Raw genomic sequence first — 22,130 nt, 5'->3', positions numbered from 1 at the left:
TAGGGAGCAGCAGCAGACAGAGACAGCTCAGCATAGGCAGCTTACCTTAGCTTCACTGCTCATACCTCTTGACTGTATTATATCTAGTTGAGCTCTGGAAACAGAACAAACCAACTGAATAAAGTATTTGTGTTAACTGGAAGTCTACAATTTCTATTCAGACTTGGAGAATAACATGGTAACCATCCAGTAGAAGACTTCAAGATGGTCAAGTTAGCAAAACATATAAAAAAAAACAAACTAGAAAGAAATTGTTTGGTGAGGGGAAGTAATTAAGCAACAGTTACATTTTCAGAAATCATATACTGAAATGTGTTACTCTGGGTGCATGTAGTTTCTTTCAAATTAAACTTTGGGAAGACCAAAGCCATTGTCGATATCAGTCATGACTCAGAGGGGAGCAGCATCTTTTCCCCCCAAGCTGCATGGCTGTGCAGCGATTGCGAATCTGCCACATAGTAGCCAGTGCAAGCAGTGTTCCCATTATTTTCACATGTGGGGCAGTGGTGCAGTGGTTAGCACTGCTGTCTCACGGCACTGGGTCCCAGGTTCGATCTCGGCTCTGGGTCACTATCCATGTGGAGTTTGCACATTCTCCCCGTGTTTGCGTGGGTTTTGCCCCCACAACCCAAACGATGTGCAGGGTAGGTGAATTGGCCACGCTAAATTGCACCTTAATTGGAAAAAATGAATTGGGTACTCTTAAATTTAAAAAAAAAAAAATTTCACTTTTGTCCACACAGCAATTTTAAATAGATCTCACGGTGCAGCAAGCTGGCCATGTATAGCAAACAGAGGCTAAAGAGAACCATTTGGTAGCCCGGCCCAACTCCTACCGTAAAGACTTGAGCAGCAGATTAACAGTGCAGTATTTACGAAGTACCACTCTGTCAAAGCTGTCATCTTTCAGATAGCGTGTTAAACCAAAGGCCCCATTTATTCCTCAGGTGCATGTAAAAATCTCAAGGCACTCTTTGAAAGTAGAGCAGAGAAGTTTTCTCCAGTGTCCTGAGCAACATTTAGCCCCCAATCAAATCAATAAAACAGGTGATCTGGTCATTAGCGTCTTGCTGTTTTTGGGATCTTGCAGAGTGAAAATTACTGCCAACTGCCGTGTTTTCTACATTACATCAGTATTTTAAAAATACTTCGCTGGCTGGAAATCAATTTGACACATCCCAAGTTTAGAAAGGTGTTGCATAAAAAGTATTTTTATTGTTGTCTTCAGATTAGATTTCTATTTCACAACTTCGAAGACCCAATATGCCCAACAGCCAATAAAGTACAATTTGAAGAGTAACCACTGTTTTACTCTTGGAACCACGGCACAAACATAATAATGGCCAGATAATCTGTTAAATGAAGTTTCAATATCAGATGGGGCAGAGGTGAGAACTCCCTTATCCTTTATTTGAATAGAACAGTGCAATCCTTTGTCTTACTGAGAGGGCCTCTGTTTAATGTGCACTTCCAAAAGTGCAGCACTGCCTGGGTGTTTTTTAAATATTTTATTCAGTTTTTAACATTTTGTACTTAAAGCAGAACAACCCCCAATAAAAAAAACTAAAGATCTTCCCCCTTAGCAGTTGACGGTAACCAACCTAAATTGAAGAATAAGTAGACCCCGTCTCTTGTGGAACCCTGGAACCTTCAGCAACCATTTCAACCGCTCTTCTATCCAAGTTTCCGTGATGGCCACCACATCGTAGTCCCAAGTACCGATCCATGCCTTAAGTTCACCCACCTTATTCCTGATGCTTCTTGCGTTGAAGTATACACACTTCAACCCATCTCCGTGCCTGCAAACACTTTCCTTTGTCAGTGTTACCTTCCCCACTGCCTCACTACACGCTTTGATGGCCTGAACATCGGCTACCTCAGTTGCTGGACAACAAATCCAGTTCCCATTCCCCTGCTAAATTAGTTTAAAACCTCCCGAGTAGTACTAGAAAACCTCCCTCCCAGGATATTGGTGCCCCTCTGGTTCAGGTGCAACCCGTCCTCCTTGTACAGGTCCCACCTTCCCCAGAATGCGCTCCAATTATCCAAATACGTGAAGGCCTCCCTCCGACACCATTCCTGCAGCCACGTGTTCAACTGCACTCTCTCCCTATTCCTAGCCTCGCTATCACGTGGCACCGGCAAGAAACCAGAGATGACAACTCTGGCTTTTAACTCCAGCCTAACTCCCTAAACTCATTTATTACATCCACACCCCTTTTCCTACCTACATCGTTGGTACCAATGTGCACCACGACTTCTAGCTGCTCGCCCTCCCCCTTAAGGATCCTGAAGACGAGATCCGAGACATCCCTGGCACCCGGGAGGCAACATACCTTCCGGGAGTCTCGCTAGCGACCACAGAATCCCCTATCTATTCCCCTAACCACCGGGGACCTCCACCCAAATCACATTTGCCACTGGACTCTTAATGAGGCGAAGGCCAAGACATCTGCCTTTGTCTCTGTCTGCAGGTCCAGCAAGTCAGACACTCCCAGATGGCCACCAACGGGCACGGCTCCAACTGAACACCCATAATCCTTGATAATGTCTCTAAAAAGGAGACCCAGAGGCTGACCAGCTTAGGTCAAGACCAAAACATATGCGTGGTTTTCGCCAGTCCCCCAGAACACTGCTCGCACCTATCCTCCACCCCCAGGAAGAACCACTCTGGTCAGGCACGCCCTGTGCACCATCTTAAACTGGATCAGACGTAACCTCACACACAAGGATCTAAAGTTGATCCTATGCAGAGTGTCACTTCTCATCCCCCCTCCAGAACCAAACCCAGCTCTTCCTCCCACTTCCCCTTTACCTCCAACGAAACCTGCGCCATCAACTGAACATAAACCTCAGATCTTACCTTCCCCTAGTTCTCCCATGACCAGAACCCTATTAATAAGCGAGGGCAACGGTACCAGAGGAAATGAAAGGAGATCCTTGCGCAAAACATCCGCGCCTGCAAGTACCCAAATACATTCACCCTCGGGAGCTGGAAGCGCTCCAGTATTTTGTCTAGGTTAGCGAACCTACCCTCTAGAACAGGGGTGGGCAAACTTTTCCGTGCAAGGGCCACATTCAGAAATTCACAATTTTAAAGGGCCGCATAGTATATTAATTAATAGTCCCGGTTGTAACCAATTAGCGTGCGGCATATACCTCAGCGCTTCCCCTGGCGGCATCCTGCCTTTAGCCCTCTTTTTCTCTACTTTTCAAAAAATGGCGCTTCACCCGGTTATGATTCTGGGCGCCTCATATAGAACATAGAACAGTACAGCACAGAACAGGCCCTTCGGCCCTCGGTGTTGTGCCGAGCAATGATCACCCTACTCAAGTCAACGTATCCACCCTATACCAGTAACCCAACAGCCCCCCCCCCCCCCCCCCCCCCCCCATTAACCTTATTTTTAAAAAAAATATATTTAAAAAAAAAAAAGATGACTTGATCTTGGTGGGCCGCATAAAAACCTTTGGCGGGCCGCATGCGGCCCGCGGGCCGTAGTTTGCCCACCCCTGCTCTAGAACATACAGTGCAGAAGGTGGCCATTTGGCTCATCGTGTCTGCACCGACCCACTTAAGCCCTCACTTCCACCCTATGCCCCTAACCCAATAACCCCATTTAACATTTTTTGGTCACTAAGGGCAATTTACCATGGCCAATCCATCTAACCTGCACGCCTTTGGACTATGGGAGGAAACCGGAACACCCGGAGGAAACCTACGCGGACACGGGGAACGTGCAGACTCCACACAGACAGTGACCCAGTGGGGAATCGAACCTGGGACCCTGGCGCTGTGAAGCCACAGTGCTATCCACTTGTGCTTCTACCGAACAAGTATCTCCATGAGCTTACCAGTCTGTTTCACACTGTCCTCTCCACGTGTTCAACTGCACTCTCTCCCTATTCCTAGCCTCGCTATCATGTGGCACCGGCAACAAACCAGAGATGACAACTCTGTCTGTCCTGGCTTTTAACTTCCAGCCTAACTCCCGAAACTCGTTTATTATATCCACACCCCTTTTCCTACCTACGTTGTTGGTACCAATGTGCACCACGACTTCTGGCTGCTCCCCCTCCCCCTTAAGGATCCTGAAGACACGATCTGAGACATCCCTGGCCCTGACACCCAGGAGGCAACATACCTTCAGGGAGTCTCGCTCGCAATCACAGAATCTCCTATCTATTCCCTTAATCCTTGCGTCTCCTATCACTATTGCTTTTCTATTCCCCCCCCCACTTCTGAGCCCTAGAGCCGGACTGAATGCGAGAGACCTGGCCGCTAGGTCCTTTGGTTGGTCATACACACACACACACACACACCCCCCGTCCAACAGCATCCAAAACGGTATACTTGTTTTGAAGGGGAACAGTCATTAGGGATCCCTGAACTGTCTGCCCGTTCGTTTTCTTTCCCCTGACTGTAACCCTAGCCCCGAACCTTCCTGGCTTTTGCTGTCCAATAATAATACAGCAGATTTGGACTGCCTGGGTTTTTGTGCTGAAGTGCCTGAAGCAGGACTTGCACCCACAACCTTCTGAGTGAGTGGTGAGAGTGCTGCCCACTGAACCACAGCTTACATCCTGACCAAACAAAGTATAAAAAACGTGATAAAAGTAAGGACTTATTTTTTAAAAATAAAGTGCATTCAAACAAGCTGTTCATCAATTGTTACTGAATTTCCCGCAAATTTTGACAGTCGTTACCTTGAGTAAAGCATTATGATGGTTAATGGAATACATTCTCTGCTTCCAGATTCAGTCATATGATAAAATACAGATCCGAGGGTTGTCGGATGACGTGTCTTCGCTTTTAAGCAAATTAGTGGTGGTCAAGTTGAATGGAGGACTTGGAACTAGCATGGGCTGCAAAGGCCCCAAAAGTCTGATCAGTGTACGCAATGAGAATACCTTCCTGGACCTCACAGTTCTTCAGATAGAGGTAAGGACGGATTTTTACAGTTTAATATAGACCACAATAAACTTAATATTGGATATTGGATTCTGATGATGAAATGCATTTACTGACCATGCCTTTTATAGTATTCAGCCACTTATATGACAATTCTCTTAAGGTTAATGTGCAGGTTCAGTCGGCAGTTAAGAAGGCAAATGCAATGTTGGCATTCATGACAAGTGGGCTAGAAAACAAGACCAGGGATGGATGTACTTCTGAGGCTGTATAAGGCTCTGGTCAGACCCCATTTGGAGTATTGTGAGCAGTTTTGGGCCCTGTATGTAAGGAAGGATGTGCTGGCCTTGGAAAGGGTCTAGAGGAGGTTCACAAGAATGATCCCTAGCATGAAGAGCTTGTCGTATGAGGAACGGTTGAGGACTCTGGGTCTGTACTCGTTGGGGTTTAGAAGGATGAGGGTGGATTCATATTGAAACTTGCAGGATACTGCAAGGTCTGGATAGAGTGAACGTGGCGAGGACGTTTCCACTTGTGGAGAAAAACTAGAACCAGAGGACACCATCTCAGACTAAAGGGGCAATCCTTTAAAACAGAGATGAGGAGGAATTTCTTCAGCCAGAGGGTGGTGAATCTGTGGAACTCTTTGCTACAGAAGGCTGTGGAGGCCAAATCACTGAGTGTCTTTAAGACAGAGATAGATAGGCTCTTGATTAATATGGGGATCAGGGGTTATGGGGAGAAGGCAGGAGAATGGGGATGAGAAAATATCAGCCATGATTGAATGGCGGAGCAGTATCGACAGGCAGAGTGGCCTAATTCTGCTCCTATGTCTTATCGTCTTATAATGGGTCAACGTTCCAGATTCAAGCCATGGATTAGACAGTTAACTAATCGCTGAGTGGGAAATTACAGTTTATCTTGCTGTTGCATGTGCTGATATCAGGTGAAGCTGTGTGGCTTCTTGACTAGATCCCTGACAGCCTTCAGTATTTCAGATTATCTTTGAGATTGGAAGTCCTTATAGGAATATATGATCAATACATTTTGACTTTTGAATTTGAGTCAGCGGAAATCTCCATGCTTCGGTCTCCGGGTTTGGCTTTAGACATACTGTTACGTGTACCGAGGTACAGTGAAAAGTATTGTTCTGCGTACAGTCCAGGCAGATCGTTCCATGCATGGAAAACATAGAACATAGAACAAATACACAATGTAAACACATAGACGTCGGGTGAAGCATATGGAGCGTATTGCTATACAATGGAGAAGATGCATGGAAATATCAGTTTGGTCCATAAGAGGGTCATTCAGGAGTCCGGTAACAGTGGGGAAGATGCTGTTTTAAAATCGGTTGGTGTGTGTTCTCAGACTTTTGTATCTTCTGCCCGATTGAAGAGGTTGGAAGAGAGAATAACCTGGGTAGGAGGGGTCTTTGACTATGCTGCCCACTTTCCCAAGGCAGCGGGAAGTGTAGACGGAGTCAATGGATGGGAGGCAGGTTTGTGTGATGGACTGGGCTGTGTTCATGACTCTCAGTTGGTTTTTACGGTCTTGGGCTGAGCAGTTGCCATGCCAGGCTGTGATGTAGCCCGATAGGATGCTTTCTATGGTGCATCTGTAAAAGTTGGTGAGAGTCGATGTGGACATGCCAAATTTCCTTAGTTTCCCGAGGAAGTATAGATGCTATTGTGCTTTCTTGGTCGTAGCGTCGACGTTGGTGATGTGCATACCTAGGAATTTGAAGCTGTCGACCATCTCCACCTCGGCACCATTGATGTAGATGGGTGTGTACGACACTTTGCTTCATGAAGTTGATGACCAGCTCCTTAGTTTTCCTAACATTGAGGGAGAGATTGTTGTTGTTACACCAAGCCACTAGGTTCTCTATCTCCCTCCTGTACTCTGACTCATCGCTGTTTGAGATCCAACCCACTATGGCCATGTCATCAGCAAACTTGTAGATGAAGTTGGAACCAAATTTTGCCACACAGTCATGTGTGTATAGGGAGTATAGCAGGGTCTTAAGTACGCAGCCTTGCAGGGCCCCGGTATTGAGGGCTATCGTGGAGGAGAGGCTGTTATTTATCCTTACTGATTGTGGTCTATGGGTCAGGAAGTCGAGGATCCAGTTGAAGAGAGAGGAACCAAGGCCCACGTTTTGCAGTTTTGATATGAGCTTGGCTGAGATTATGGTGTTGAATAGTCACAGAGGGAGTTGTTTGAAGGGCAGGTGGCGTCTACAACGGCTTCTCCAACTCTGACCGTCTGTGCATCTTTGTGATGTGTCTATTGCTGATGTTTTTGCCTTCAGCTACCCAAGCTCCATGGCACATTGTAGAAGTCCTTCTTTTATCCTCTGTGCCTCTACACTCCTTGTTTGAAACGTATTTTTTAGATCAAGCTTATATTTTTGCTGATATCCCCTCCTTTCCTTCCTTGTTCTGTATTTGGTCTTTGTGAGGCCATAACTGGAAATACTGTTCTGTCTGGATCTCTGTATCAAATGCACAATTGTTAGAGGAAAAACACAATAATTAAAAGCCTCTGTCACTAAGATCATTAGAATTCTAGTGTGTAGTTCAATTCTAGCTATCGAACGCTAGGCTTTCTTTGCATGTTTTGGGGGGGGGGGGGGGGATCAGTTGTGCTAATACCAGTGTAGTCTCACAGCATTATGTATTAAATGGAATTTAAAACTAAACATTAATTTCCAATGCTATCTAATTTTGATTTGATAGCATTTGAACAGAACTTACCAGACTGATGTCCCCTTGGTCTTGATGAACTCTTTCAATACTGATGAGGATACTAAGAAGATATTACAGAAGTACAGACATTCTCGTGTGAAGATTCATACTTTTAACCAAAGCAGGTAAATAAGTGCTTCACCACCAACCCCACAGGTTGTCCGTTCATCTAATTACAATTCTGCTTTCATATCAATCTGCAATGGGAGCAGCATAAATCTCGAATCTATCCTAGGCGTATTCACAGCACTGTGATCCCCCCTCCTCTCCGATTCACAGCAGTGTGAACCCGTCCTCCCAAAACAGGAACTAATCTGGTACAGTTTGTATTTACCGTCATAAGGAATGGATTACTCAGGAGTATATTGAGATCATCCAATCTGTCTCTGTTTCCACCCTTCACAGCCCACTGGGCCAAACATCCTTGAAAGCCTCTTTCCATCCTAGCTTTGACCTTTCTCTCTCATCTTTCCTCAGGCCCACACCATACTCATTTTGTCCATGAAATCCAACCTACTGCCCCCATGTTAGCTGATATTGCCACAAAAAGCCCGTGACCAGTCAGTCCATCCTTGCACACCACCACCAACTTACCTTTCCTCTCCAAAGTCTTTGAATATGTTGTTGCCCCCCCCCAAATCTGTGCCCATTTTTCATGGAGCTCATTTTGAATCCCTCGATTCAGTACCAAGACCCCTCTTAGAATGTCACCTGTGACTGTAACAAATGCAAATAACCTTGCCCGTGTCTTTAGATTAACCCATACAACCCTGCTCAGGTACCCCTCCACTGTCGTCCGGCTGGGCGGGACTGCACCTGTAGGTGCAGTTCTTAATCGTCTAATTGTAACCAGAGAATCATCTTCTCTTCTGATCCCAAGCTTTGCGGCACTTACACACCCTCCGCCTGTACATGGCTGCCTCCTGTCTATCCTCTATATGCTGCCCCTCTTCAACACCATCCAAAAACAGGATCAGATTTTATATGTGAACATTATGAATGCAGTGTTTCCTGCCTCTCTCTACATCGCCACTATTTTTAAATTGTCACACTGCTTATCTGATGTCCAGTACTGGATAAGTAGACATTTCATAGGTAGGGCAGCATGGTAGCATAGTGGTTAGCACAGTTGCTTCACAGCTCCAGGGTCCCAGGTTTGATTCCTGGCTTGGGTTACTGTCTGTGCGGAGTCTGCACGTTCGCCCCATGTCTGCGTGGGTTTCCTCCGGGTGCTCCGGTTTCCTCCCACAGTCCAAAGATGTGCAGGTTAGGTGGATTGGCCATGATAAATTGCCCTAGAGTCCATAAAGGTTAGTTGGGGTTACTGGATTACGGTGATAGGTTCGAAGTGTTTGTTTAAATGGGGTGCTCTTTCCAAGAGCCAGTGCAGACTCGATGGGCTGAATGGCCTCCTTCTGCACTGTAAATTCTATGATTCCTCCTCCAACTAAATTTTAGGAAGATCAATGGCAGTCTTCAATCCCAGGGCAGCACGGTGGTGCAGTGGTTAGCACTGTCGCCTCACGGCACCGAGGACCCGGGTTCGATCTCGGCCCTGGGTCACTGTACGTGTGGAGTTTGCACATTCTCCCTGTGTCTGTGTGGGTCTCACTCCCACAACCCAAAAAGATGTGCAGGGTAGGTGAATTGGCCACGCTAAATTGCCCCTTAATTGGGGAAAAAAAAAATTGGGTACTCTAAATTTATAAAAGGAAAAAAAATAGTCTTCAATCCCTGCTACAAACTCCATATCCTAGCTGCAGTCTCTATGCATCTCCCAGCAACCGTCCAAGGTTCAATCAGACTGTTTGCAACTTTGGTATCATGTTTTACTTGTGGTTGCTCAACACTACACCTGTCTCAGTTCATCAGTTCTGAATCCCTCATTCATGTGTTTTGTTACCATTGTTAACATACTCCTAGTTAGTGCTGACATTCTGCTCTCCACAAACTTGAGATCATCCAAAATTCTGCTGCCTTTCCCTTTACTTGCACTGAGTTCTCTTTATCCATAATCCCATTGCCTGCTGAACTATATTGGCTTAAAATGCTCATCCTTGTTGTTAAATCCCTCCATGCCCTCACCCCTCCTTTTTTCAGTAATCCCATCCAGCCATACGACTCTCCAAGATCTCTGCCCTCTTCCAATTCTGGCCTCTCCACTCACTGCCTTACCATCAGCTGCCGAAGATCAGCCTCTGAAATTCCTAATCCCCTCTTCCTCTTTCTCTCGCTTTGAGACTCTTTTAAATGGTAGATTTTTGTCAAACGTTTGGTTCTCCACTGTGATATCACCTGTTTCCAAATTATACCGTAATATAGAATACAACTCTAGAGTGATGTTAAGCCAGTTATTTAAAAAAAATACTTTGCTAGTCGCTGGATGTCCTTGGGTACTTTTTCAAAATACCAAAAATCAAAGGATTTGGCTAATATTTACAATGTGGATGTTATTGCACCCCCCCCCCCCCCCCCCCACCACCACCACTCCTGCGATTGCTCCCCCCCCCCCCCCCCCCCCCCTCACTCTTGGAGGTGCCCGGAGGTTCCACTTTTCCCCTTTGTGCCAGGGTCCACCATCTGTGGGTCAGAACCTCACAAGTAATCCTAAAATAAGCCACGTTTTAATAAAAAATATCCATCTACGACATATAAACACAAATTGCGAGCATCTACTGTGTTTTTGTGTTCTTGTTATCAATGTAATTGTTTAACACAGTATTGTCAACCAGAATATCTTAATGCTTGCCCATCATGACTGGTAGTCATAGTTTGACATAACAAACTTCCTATAACCCATGATTCCAGATGCCGAGAGATGAATCTTTCTTTTAGTAAATCCCCTGATATTCTGAATTCCTCTTCAGATATCCTCGGATTGATAAAGAATCCCTGCTTCCTATAGCTAAGGACTTGTCTGTCTCTGGGGACAGTGCAGAAGCCTGGTATCCGCCAGGTCATGGAGACATATACGCCAGTTTCTACAACTCTGGGTTATTGCATACCTTTCTGCAAGAGGGGAAAGAATATATATTTGTCTCTAACATCGATAATCTTGGAGCAACAGTTGATCTGAACATTCTCCAACATCTTTTGAATCCACCAAATGGAAAACGATGTGAGTTTCTCATGGAAGTAACTGACAAGACCAGAGCAGATGTCAAGGTAATTTGCTGGCAATATAATATATAAAGGCTGTTTGGAATCAAGATACTCTGTTTCATAAATGTTTATTTATTCAATAAAATTCCTGATATGTAGTCTTTCTGATTTATCAGTGAACATGGAATTGCCCCATGGTAATCAATTGCCAGTAAACTGTAAATAGCACCTCATCATAAACACTGTCTCGTATATTTGGTCATGCAATCACCTCCTGTTAACTTCATTAACAGAAGAATTTAGCTTGAGTGCATTCAAGAAAATAAGTATTTACATTTTAAAGGTTGAGTGGATCTAAAGATTGTGAATGTAGCACTTCCTGATGTAATGCAATGTGGTGCAAATAATACATGACCTGTTGCTGGCAATGCCAGCATTTAATGTCCATCCCTAATTGCCCTTCAGAAGATGGTGCTGAGCTGCTGCCTTGAACCGCTGCAGTCCATGTGCTGTTAGGGAGGGAGTTTCAGGATTTTGACCCAGTGACAGTGAAGGAATGGGGATATATTGCCAAGTCAGGATGGTGAGTGCCTTGGAGGGGAACGTGTCAGGTGGTGGTGTGCCCTTGTCCTTCTAGATGGAAGAGTTCATTGGCAAAAGTGTGGTATATCCTGAGTGAAGAACTTTTAATTTAAAAAGGTATTCTCACATTATTTAAAATATTGAACAATAACTTCTAAATACATGCTCTTCACTTTGCCATATGACTGACACTGAATTAATAAGCGTTGGAACAATCTTTACTGTTCAGAAATAAGTGTGGTAATTTGTTTTCTCAATTATCCAGAATATGTTGCATACAGCCTCCAAGATGATCTGATTCATGCTTGTTCCCATTTTACTGAGTTTATCACAGATTTACTTTCTTTATGGAAATTGGTATTTTATACAATTTGAGGATGAAGGTCAGCACGGTAGCGTAGTGGTGAGCACTGCTGCCTCACAGTGCTGAGGAGCCGGGTTCGATCCAGGCCCTGGGTCACTGTCCACGTGGAGTTTACACATTCTCCACGTGTTTGGGTGGGTCTCACCCCCACAACCCAAACTTTGTGCAAGGTAGGTGGATTGGCCATGCAAAATTCCCCCTTAATTAGAAAAATAAATTGGGTACTCTAAATTTATTTTAAATAAAATAAGAATTTAAGGATGGGAATAATATAATTTTGAAATGTCTGCTTGCTGAGTAAGTGGCAACATGTTTTTGCACTTTAATTTTGATAGTCTTTTTCCGCAGGGAGGTACTCTTATTCAGTATGATGGGAAATTGAGATTGTTGGAAATAGCTCAAGTGCCAAAAGCACATGTTGATGAGTTTAAATCTGTCACCAAGTTCAAGATCTTCAACACAAATAATCTATGGATTTCTCTAGCTGCAATCGAAAGGCTACAAAAGCTAAATGCTATTAACATGGAAATCATTTTAAACGCAAAGGTAATGCAATTTATAAAATATACCTGCAAATATGCAACACCTTAAAAGTGAACTTAAATACTTGCATTAATATTACGTCTTATCCCATCTGCATCTTAAATTGCTTTTCACAAATTTGTTTTGACGTGTTCACAGTAAGATGGTGTTGGCCAATTTGTGTTCTGCAATATCCCCAAACAGCAGTTAAATCAGTAACTAGTTGAACCTTTTTTGCTCGTTTGGGGAAACAATTTCAATTACTATACACAAACCCCACATTGTTTAAAAAGTTCCATGGAATCTTAACCATTCATTGAAATGAGCAATGAGGGTCTAAATTCAGCAATGCCTCCCATTTAAAATTCACATTCTTTTATTCAAACCTCTCCCTGGCCTGAATCTTCCCTCTCTGTAACTTCCTCCAATCCTAAAACCCTCTCTGATATCTGCACTGTCCCAACTCTGGTCTCTTGTATTTAACCCCATTGTTTTCATCTCACCGTTGGCTGCTGTGTCGACAGACCTCTTGACCTTAAGCCCCCTTGACCTTAAGCCCCAGCATTCTCCACCTCACTCTCGATCTTCCTTAAACCTTTGCATTTAACCAAGCCTTTAATCTGCTGTCTGAAAAGCTCCTCCTTTGATTCAATGTTAAATTTTGTCTAATTATGCTCTTGGTGTAGTGGCTGTAGGAAGTTACGTTAACATTTGAGATGTTAAATAAATAAAATTGTTTTTCTTTCCAATAGACATTGGATGATGGTCGAAATGTGATTCAACTTGAGACCGCTGTTGGTGCTGCGATTAAGTGCTTTGAAAATGCCCTGGGTATTAATGTGCCACGCAGCCGATTCTTGCCTGTCAAGACCACTTCTGACTTAATGCTAGTGATGTCCAACCTATACAGCCTTCAAGCAGGATCCCTGACAATGAGTGATAAAAGAGAATTCCGAACTGTGCCTTTGGTCAAGTTGGGCAGTTCCTTTACTAAGGTAATGAGTTCTGCAGATGACATACAGTGGATCATCTATTAGTTTGGTGCCGTTTTAGCTCCTCTATCCTGCCAGCTCATGTTACAGATTTGACCTGGTTAACATCTGAATGCCCTGCAGATATTATATAATTGAAGTGCCAGCTGTTACTTAAGCAGAAGTGAATCTGGAGAATCTTAAACAGCAAATAACTTGGTCCTTCCTGTGACGTGATTTGACTTTCAAATGGAGACTCCTGACTGGGGATTTTAATTTTATGTTTCTCAGGATTTGTTATGACAAAGTCTTCAATTAAATAGCTTCATAAATCAGCTGCTCTCTGCTGTGTTAACGGTGGCATCATGGGAAATGCTGGAAATACTGAACAGGTCAGACAGTATATGAAGAGAGAAACAGAGTTAATGTTTCAGCTCTGTGACCTTGTTGATCCTATCTTTTTCCAGATATCTGTGCATAAACACCTTCGAACAGGGGCTACTGGATTGTCATTCATGGACAATCCTGATTAATTGTATTTCCTCGCCTCTTCCCGAAGCACAGAAAACACTGGGATCAGCTGGGAGTGTCCTCTCTACATCCTCAGCTAAGCCAGACTGAATCAGTAAGCAAGAAAGAATGGGAATTGGCAGGTGGCACTACGTGCCAGTATAAAGCTGGAGCATAATCTTTATCCAGATGCTGGAGAAGCAGATTTATGCTCTTGCATTCCCTGGATGCAGCAGTCTACAAAAAGAAACCATATCTTTTTAAAAAATATATATTTTTATTCTCCTTTTTCACATTTTCTCCCAAATTTACACCCACCAACAATAAACAATAATCAGTAACAAATATGTCAATCCCCATATCAATAACAACGATCCCATCCTCCCACCAAACCCCAAACATTAGCCCGCATGTTCACACAAACAAATGACAAAAAATAATTAGGGATCACCCGTAGTCGCCATTGACATGCACAATGCCCTAACTAATGTTCGATGTTATTCAGTTCTTCAAAGTGCATAATGAATAATGCCCATGAATTGTAGAACCCCTCCGTCCTTCCCCTCAGTTCAAACTTAAAAAGAAACCATATCTTGATGGAATTTGTTTCACAAGGATTGAGTGCATAATGTTCTTTGACCCATATTCCAGTCATTTGATCTAGTTTGCAATGAGGAAATATTGATATGTGGAACAGTCACTATTAAACTGGAGGTCAGCGTAGCAACTGATAACACTGGCAAATTGAGCTGGTTAGCCTCTTAAAAAGCTGCTGGCAATAGAATGAGTTTCAGTAGCTCATAAACCCCAAATCGTAGGATACTCTGTGACGTGAGACAGTCCACATCATGCCACATGGCTGCCAATGAACTGTGGTATGATGACCAGTATATGACGGCTATTAAAGGCTGTGATCAGATTCCTCTGTTAATATTTAACTGTCACTTTGTAAATTATCAATAGTCTCTTTTGTGTTCGTGGGATTTAAGTGTCACTGGCTAGGCCAACATTTATTGCCCACCCCTAATTGCCCTTATGAGCTGCAGCCTTCAATCACTGCAGCCCATGTGGTGTAGGTACACCCGTCGTGCTGTTAGGGAGGGAAGTTTTTTGACCCAGCAACTCTGAAGGAACGGTGATATATTTCCAAGTCAGGACGGTGAGTGACTTGAAGGAGAATTGCTGGTAGTGATATTCCCATATGTCTGCCACCCTTGTCCTTCTGAGAGATTGCGAGGTTGGAAGGTGCTGTCAAAGCCTTGGTGGGTTGCTGCATTGTCTCTTGTAGATTGAACATACGGCTGCCCACTCTGCACAAGTAGTGGAGGGGCTGAATGTTGAAGTTGGTGGATGGCTGCTTTGTCCTGAATGGTGTCAAGCTTCTTAAGTGTTGGAGCTGCACTTATCCGGGTAAGTGGAGAATATTCCACCTTGTGTCTTGTAGATGATGGGGATAGGTTCAGCGATGGTAATGCCATTGAATGTCAGGGAGACATGGTTAAGTTCACTTCTGTTGGAGAGGGTCATTGACTAGCACTTAAAATTTTTTTTTTTTTAATTCCAGTTGGAAGGGGCAATTTGTCATGGCCAATCCACCAACCCTGCACATCTTTGGGTTGTGGGGGTGAGACCCACACAAACATGGAGAGAATGTGCAAACTCCACACGGACAATGTCCCAGGGTTGGGATTGAACCCAGGTTCTCGGTGGCGTGAGGCACCAGTGCTAACCATTGTGCCACCATGCTATCCCATTTCCTGGCACTTGTGTGGCATGAATATTGCTTGTCACTTATCAGCCCAGCCTGAATGTTGTCCGGGTCTTGTTGCATATGCACATGACCTACTTCAGTATCTGAGGAGTCGTGAATGGTGCTGAACATTGTGCAATCATCAGTGAACATCCCCACTTCTGATCTTGCGATGGAAGGAAGGTCATTAATGAAGTGGTTGAAGATAATTGTCCCTAGGACACAGCCCTGAGGAACCCCTGCAGTGATGTCCTGGGGCTGAGATAATTGACCTCCAACCACCACAACCATCTTCCTTCTTTGCCAGGCACATCTCCAGCCAGTGGAGGGTTTTCCCCTGATTCCCATCGATTCGTGTTTTGCTAGGACACTTTGATGCCACACTTGATCAAATGCTGCCTTAATAACCAGGGCAGTCGCACTCACCTCACCTCGAGTTTAGCTCATTTCTCCATGTTTGAACCAAGACTGTAATGAGGTCAGGAGCTGAGTAACCATGGCAGAACCAAACTGAATGTCAGTGAATAGGTTATTGCTGAGTCAATGCTGTTTGATAGCACTGTTGATGGCCCCTTCCATTACTTTATTGATGATTACCGAGTTATGTTTTGTGTACAGGACATATCTGAGCAATTTTCCACATTGCTGGGTAGATGCCAGTGTTGTAGCTGTACTGGAACTGCTTGGCTAAGGGCTCAGCAAGTTCCGGAGCGGAGGGTACTATTGTGGAATGTTGTCATGACTCATAGCCTTGCCATTAATTTTCTTTTAAAAATACTTTTATTCGAACGAGTTTTCATTATAACAAAAACACAGCACATCCTAACTCCGTACTATATCAAAAGTACAGCCATCCATTCCCCCAGTCCCCCTCTCCCCTAACGCCCCATAGAGAAAACAGAACCTTCATAAAAAAATTTAAAACAACCCCCCCCCCCCACGGTAATCGATTCCCTGAAAAAGAAGTCAAAACTTCAAGCACGAAGTGCAAATATTCTATCAGCTTTCCCAACCAAGCCGAGGCCTTGGGTGGCACCAGGGACCTCCACCCAAGCAGAACTCTCCTTCGGGCTATTAGCGAGGCAAAGGCTAAGATATCTGCCCTCATCTTGTCTGCAGCACCGGCGAGTCCAATACTCCAAAAATGGCCATCAACGGGCACGGCTCAAGCTGAATGCCCAAAATTCCTAACATTGTATCAAAAAAGTAGACCCAGAAATTAAAAAGCTTGGGGCAAGACCAAAACGTGTGCGTTTTGCTGACCCTGCAGAGCACAGCTCACACCTATCCTACACCCCCGGGGGGAACACTCTCGTATGCGCCCTAGTCAGGTGTGCCCTGTGCACCACCTTGAACTGGATCAGGCTTAACCTCGCACATGAGGTGAAGTTGATCCTGAGAAGAGCCTTGCTCCACATCTCCCTCACCCCTTCTGACAAAGACCAAACCCAGCTCACCCTCCCACTTCCTCTTTATATCCCCCAACAATGTCTGCTCCATCATCAACATCTGCCCATTGACATCCAAAATCTTACCCTCCCCTAACTCAGCCAAGGACAGGCCTTGTCCGTAAGCGAAGGCTCTAGGGGAAATGAAGGAAGCTCCTTGCGTTAAAAAATCAGGTACCTGAATGCATTCCCTCCTCAGGAACCTCAGCCGTTTCTTGATATCATGTGGAGTATTTCTAATTGGCTGAAGACTTGCATTTGTAATAACTGGAGACCTCTGGAGGAAGGTGGATCATCCATTCAACACCTGGCTAAATATTGTTGCACAGATGTGCTGGGCTCCCCCATCATTGAAGAGATGAAGCCTCCTCCTCCAGTGAGTTGTTTAATTGTCCACCACCATTCGCAGCTGAATGTGACAGGACTGTGGAACTTCGATCCACATAGTAGAAGCAGCAAGTGATAGAGCTAACCGATCCCACTTGCTGCTTTTACTATTTGGCATGAAAGTAATCCTTGTGAAGTTGTAGCTTCGCCAGGCTGACACCTCATTTTTAGATGTGCCTGGTGCTGCTCCTGGCATGCCCTCCTGCACCTTTCATTGACCCAGGGTTGATGCCCTGGCTGCTCCTGGCATGCCCTCCTGCACCTTTCATTGACCCAGGGTTAATGCCCTGGCTTGGTGGTAACGGTAGAGTGGGGGATATACAGGTCATAAGGTTTCAGATTGTGGTCAAGTACAATTCTGCTGCTGCTGATGGTCCAATGCCTCATGGTTACCCAGTCTTGACTTGCTCGATTTGTTTGAAATCTATTCCATTCAGCAGTGGTAGTGCCACACAACACAACTATGAAAGGTATCCACAATGTGAAGACGGGACTTTATCTCCATAAAAACTGTGGAGTAGTCACTCCTACTGATACTGTCATTGACAGATGCATTTGTGATAGGTACATTGATGAGGATGAGGACAAGTAGGTTTTTCCCTTGTTGGTTCCCTCACCAACTGCTGCAGACATTTAGCACTGCCAGCTCGGTCAGTAGTGAACTTTCAGAAGACTTCTGACAAAATCCTGCATAAGAGATTAGCGTGTAAAATTAAACCGCATGGGAATAGGATTGAGATGGACAGAAAACTGGTTGGCAGACAGGAAACAAAGAGTAAGAACTAACGGGTCTTTTTCAAATGGGCAGGCAGTGACTAGTGGGATACCGGAGGGATCGGTGCTAGGAGCCCAGCTAGTCACAATATATATTAATGATTTAGATGAAGGAACTAAATGTAATATCTCCAAATTTGCAGATGACACTCGAGTTGTGTGGGAGGGTGAGTTGAGAGGAGGATGCAGAGATCCTGAAGTGTGATTTAGACAAGTTGAGTGAGTGGGCAAATGAATGGCAGATGCAGCTAATTCGGATAAATGTGAGGTTATCCACTTTGGAAGTAAAAATGAGAAGGCTGACTATTATCTGAGTGGTCATAAATTAGGAGAGGGGAATATGCAATAAGATCTGGGTGTCCGCGTACACCAATCACTGAAGGTAAGCTTGGAGATACAACAGACGGTAAAGAAGGCAAATGGTATGCTGGTCTTCATTGTGAGAGGATTCGCGTACAGGAGCAGAGACGTCTTGCTGCAATTATGTAGGTTCTTGGTGAGACCACACCTGGAATATTGTGTGCAGTTTTGGTCTCCTTATCCGAGGAAGAATGTTCTTACTATCAAAGGAGTGCAGCGAAGATTTAGCAGACTGATCCCTGGGATGGCAGGACTGCCATGAGGAAAGATTGAATCGGTTTCGATTGTATTTGGTGGAGTTCAGAAGAATGAGGGAGGAATCTCATAGAAACCCATAAAATTTTAACAGGACTAGACAGGGTAGTGCAGGAAGGATGTTTCTGATGGTGGGGGTGTCCAGAACCAGGGGTAAAACTGTGGAATTTGCTACCACAGGAAGTAGTGAGGCCAAAACATTGTATGTTTTCAAGAAGCAGTTAGGTAGCATTGTGGATAGCACAATGGCTTCACAGCTCCAGGTTCGATTCCGGCTTGGGTCACTGTCTGTGCGGAGTCTGCACATCCTCCCCGTGTGTGCGTGGGTTTCCTCCGGGTGCTCCGGTTTCCTCCCACAGTCCAAAGATGTGCAGGTTAGGTGGATTGGCCATGATAAATTGCCCTTAGTGTCCAAAATTGCCCGTAGTGTTGGGTGGGGTTACTTGGTTATTGGGATAGGGGGAGGTGTTGACCTTGGGTAGGGTGCTCTTTCCAAGAGCCGGTGCAGACTCGATGGGCCGTATGGCCTCCTTCTGCACTGTAAATTCTATGAAATAGCACTTGGGACGAAGGGGAGCAAAGGGTATGGGATTTAGGCTATTCCGTTGGATGATCTGCCAAGATCATAATGAATGGTGCAGGCTCAAAGGGCCAAATAGCCTCCTATTTTCTGTGGTGCCAACGAGCCACTCTTGGTGATGGACATTGAGTGGAAATCAGGACATTCGCGTGCTCATGTTTGACCTGGTACTCTGAGAGTTCCTGGGATCAGAGGTCGATATTGAATTCAAAGCAACTCCCACTCGACTGAATACCATTATGCCACCACATCTGCTGGGTCAGTCGTACTGGTGAGACCGGTCATACCCAGTGATTGTGATGTCTGGTAGCTTATCTGTAAGGTATGATTCCGTGAGTATGACTGTTGGGCTGTTGCTTGGCTAGTCTGTGAGACATCTCTCCCAATCTTGGCACAAACCCCCAGATGTTAGTAAGGAGGACTTTGCAAGCTGCAAAGGGTTGAGTTTGCCAATGTTATTTCCAGATGGACTGTCTGGTTTCATTCCTTTGAGGCTTTTTCGAGGTCTAATACAAGTAAGTGGCTTGCTGTGGGTCTGGAGTCACATGTAGACCAAACCAGGTAAGGACCCCAGATTTCTTCCCCAGAGGACATTAGTGGCCCAGATGGGTTTTTATGACGATCGACAATGGTTTCATGGTTATTCTAGTTTATAATTCTGGATTTATTAAATTCCACCAACTGCCGTGGTGGGATTTGAACCCATGTCCCCAGAACATTAACTTGAGCCTCTGGATTAACAGTCCAATGACATTATCACTAAATCACTGCCTCACTGCACCCCCTTAATCATGTTTCAGTAGATTTGCATTTTACTTTATCGAGAAAGTAGGATATAAAACATAGTCCCATAAGTTGGGGTTGCTCCAGGAGGGACTGATTTATAGACTGGTTCTGGAGATGGGTACCAGGTCCGGCGGAGACCAGTGCTAGTCCACCTTGCTGCGGTAATGCTGTGATCCTCATGGAGAGGGTTTATAACCCCACAGTGTGTTCGCTGCCATATAGAACACCATCAGCAAACTATATGGCATAAATAGTCTGTCTACTCTCTTGGCCATAACAATGAGGAACATTACTGAACCGTCACATTATGAAAATGGAAATTTTATTTGACTCAAAACTGTAGATTGAGAACTGAGAATAGTTTAAACAATCTCATAAAATATAGTGTCTGGAGACGTCGTCGTCATCTGAAAATATTATTTTTGCTTAAATTTTTACATTCAATTTTTAGTTTCTAAAATTTGAATTATCACGTGTAGACTAGTCTTGTGTCCAAGGAAGAAGTACTGTACAATATTTGTGTAAAAAGTATCGGGTACTGCACTTAATTACAAGGTTGGGTCTTAGATTTTGTCATGTAAGTAAAAGCTGATACATGAAGGCAGGGAAAACAAAGGCTGTTGTTTTTTTTAACCAGGTGCAGGATTACCTGAAGAGGTTGGAGAGTATACCAGATATACTGGAATTGGATCACCTTACTGTTTCAGGCGATGTTACTTTTGGGAAGCAAGTTATATTGAAGGTTGGTAAAGGGCTGTATTGTATTGGGACTTTTGTAAAGGATGTGCTTAATGCCTTTAAATTACAGAATTTCTTAATCTATATCATAATCCAAAACAGTGACCTGCAATGTTCACAAAAATAAAATCTAGATAAAATCTTGCAGTTGATTGGATATTGCCAACTCAATTTTCCTTCCATTAGGAGATAAAGTAATTTGACCTCTTCTGATTTAATTTAAAAAAGCTAGAGTGACATGGGAATTTAGACAGGTAAACACTATAGATTTCAACTTATAAATTAACTTTAGAAGCCTTGATGTCCCTTCAAAAAAAGGCCATTTACTTAAACACCAAGTATAAAAGTGAACCACTGGCATTAGCGATCATCATTTTGAAATGGTGATTGCAGAACCACCGAGCAGAAACATACAGCCGACTTCCGGTTGCGGCTATGACTAGCTAAGCCGCACATTTGGAAGCTCCTGCAACAAAGGTGTTTTTGGGCCAATTGGAGGGCCCCAACGGCGCTGAAAAAACGAATCCCGGTGGGGGAAGGTCCCCTGAGGAGAACTAGACCGATTTTATGGTCGGTACCCGGAGTGGAGCGGCAAGAAAAACGGCAGCAGCTCCCCAAAAAAAGCGGGGGAAGAAAATCAAAATGGCGGCCGGCGGTGCACCGGAGGAGTGGAAGAAATGGGCGGAGGAGCAGCAGGCCGCTCTCCTCCGTTTTTTCACGGAGATGAAAGTGGAACTCTTAGAGTCCATGAACGCGACGGCCACCAGGTTGGTGGGAGCCCAGGCGATCCAAGAGGCGTCGATTAAAGATCTGCAGCAGGAGATGGCCGCGAGGGAGGAGGAGGCCACAGTCATCGGGGCAAAGGTGGAGGTGCACGAGGCACTCCACATGAAGTGGCAGAGCCGCTTCGAGGAGCTGGACACTCGGATGAGGAGGAAAAATTTGAGGATCCTGGGCCTGGAAGAAGGCCTGGAGGGGTCGGATCTCCCGGGATATGTGGCGGAGATGTTGAGCTCCCTGATGGGGGAAGGGGCCGGTCCGGCGCCCCTGGAATTGGAAGAGGCATACCGGGTCATGGCCAGGAGGCCTAGGGCAAACGAGCCCCCGAGGGCGGTGCTGGTGCGGTTCCAGCGGCTAAGTGATCGAGAGAAAGTCCTGAGGTGGGCTAAAAGGGAGAAAAGCAGCAAGTGGCAGAACTCGACGGTAAGGGTGTACCAGGACTGGAGTGCGGAGGTGGCAAAGCGGCGGGCCCGGTACAACCGGACAAAGGCGGTGCTACACGCGAAAAAGATCAAATTTGGAATGTTGCAACCGGCGCGCTTGTGGGTCACCTACAAGG

At 44.9% G+C, this 22,130-nt stretch overlaps 1 protein-coding gene across 1 annotated transcript in view; it reads left to right on the top strand.

Annotated features, from left to right (window-relative positions):
* The window catches only part of ugp2b (UDP-glucose pyrophosphorylase 2b), a 63,064-nt gene that overhangs the window by 32,950 nt on the left and 7,984 nt on the right, over positions 1 to 22,130 (top strand). Inside the window, exons 3-8 of the mRNA XM_038807754.1 lie at positions 4,757 to 4,942; positions 7,654 to 7,787; positions 10,530 to 10,827; positions 12,059 to 12,256; positions 12,985 to 13,227; positions 20,691 to 20,795. Coding sequence (XP_038663682.1) covers positions 4,757 to 4,942; positions 7,654 to 7,787; positions 10,530 to 10,827; positions 12,059 to 12,256; positions 12,985 to 13,227; positions 20,691 to 20,795 — 1,164 coding nt within the window. The remainder of the gene's footprint in view (positions 1 to 4,756; positions 4,943 to 7,653; positions 7,788 to 10,529; positions 10,828 to 12,058; positions 12,257 to 12,984; positions 13,228 to 20,690; positions 20,796 to 22,130) is intronic.

The sequence above is a fragment of the Scyliorhinus canicula genome, chromosome 1 (genome assembly GCF_902713615.1).
Source record: "Scyliorhinus canicula chromosome 1, sScyCan1.1, whole genome shotgun sequence".
In the NCBI taxonomy this organism is placed as follows: Eukaryota; Metazoa; Chordata; class Chondrichthyes; order Carcharhiniformes; family Scyliorhinidae; genus Scyliorhinus; species Scyliorhinus canicula.
The sequence above is the reverse complement of the archived record's forward strand: the minus strand, read 5'-3'. Positions and strand labels throughout refer to the sequence as shown.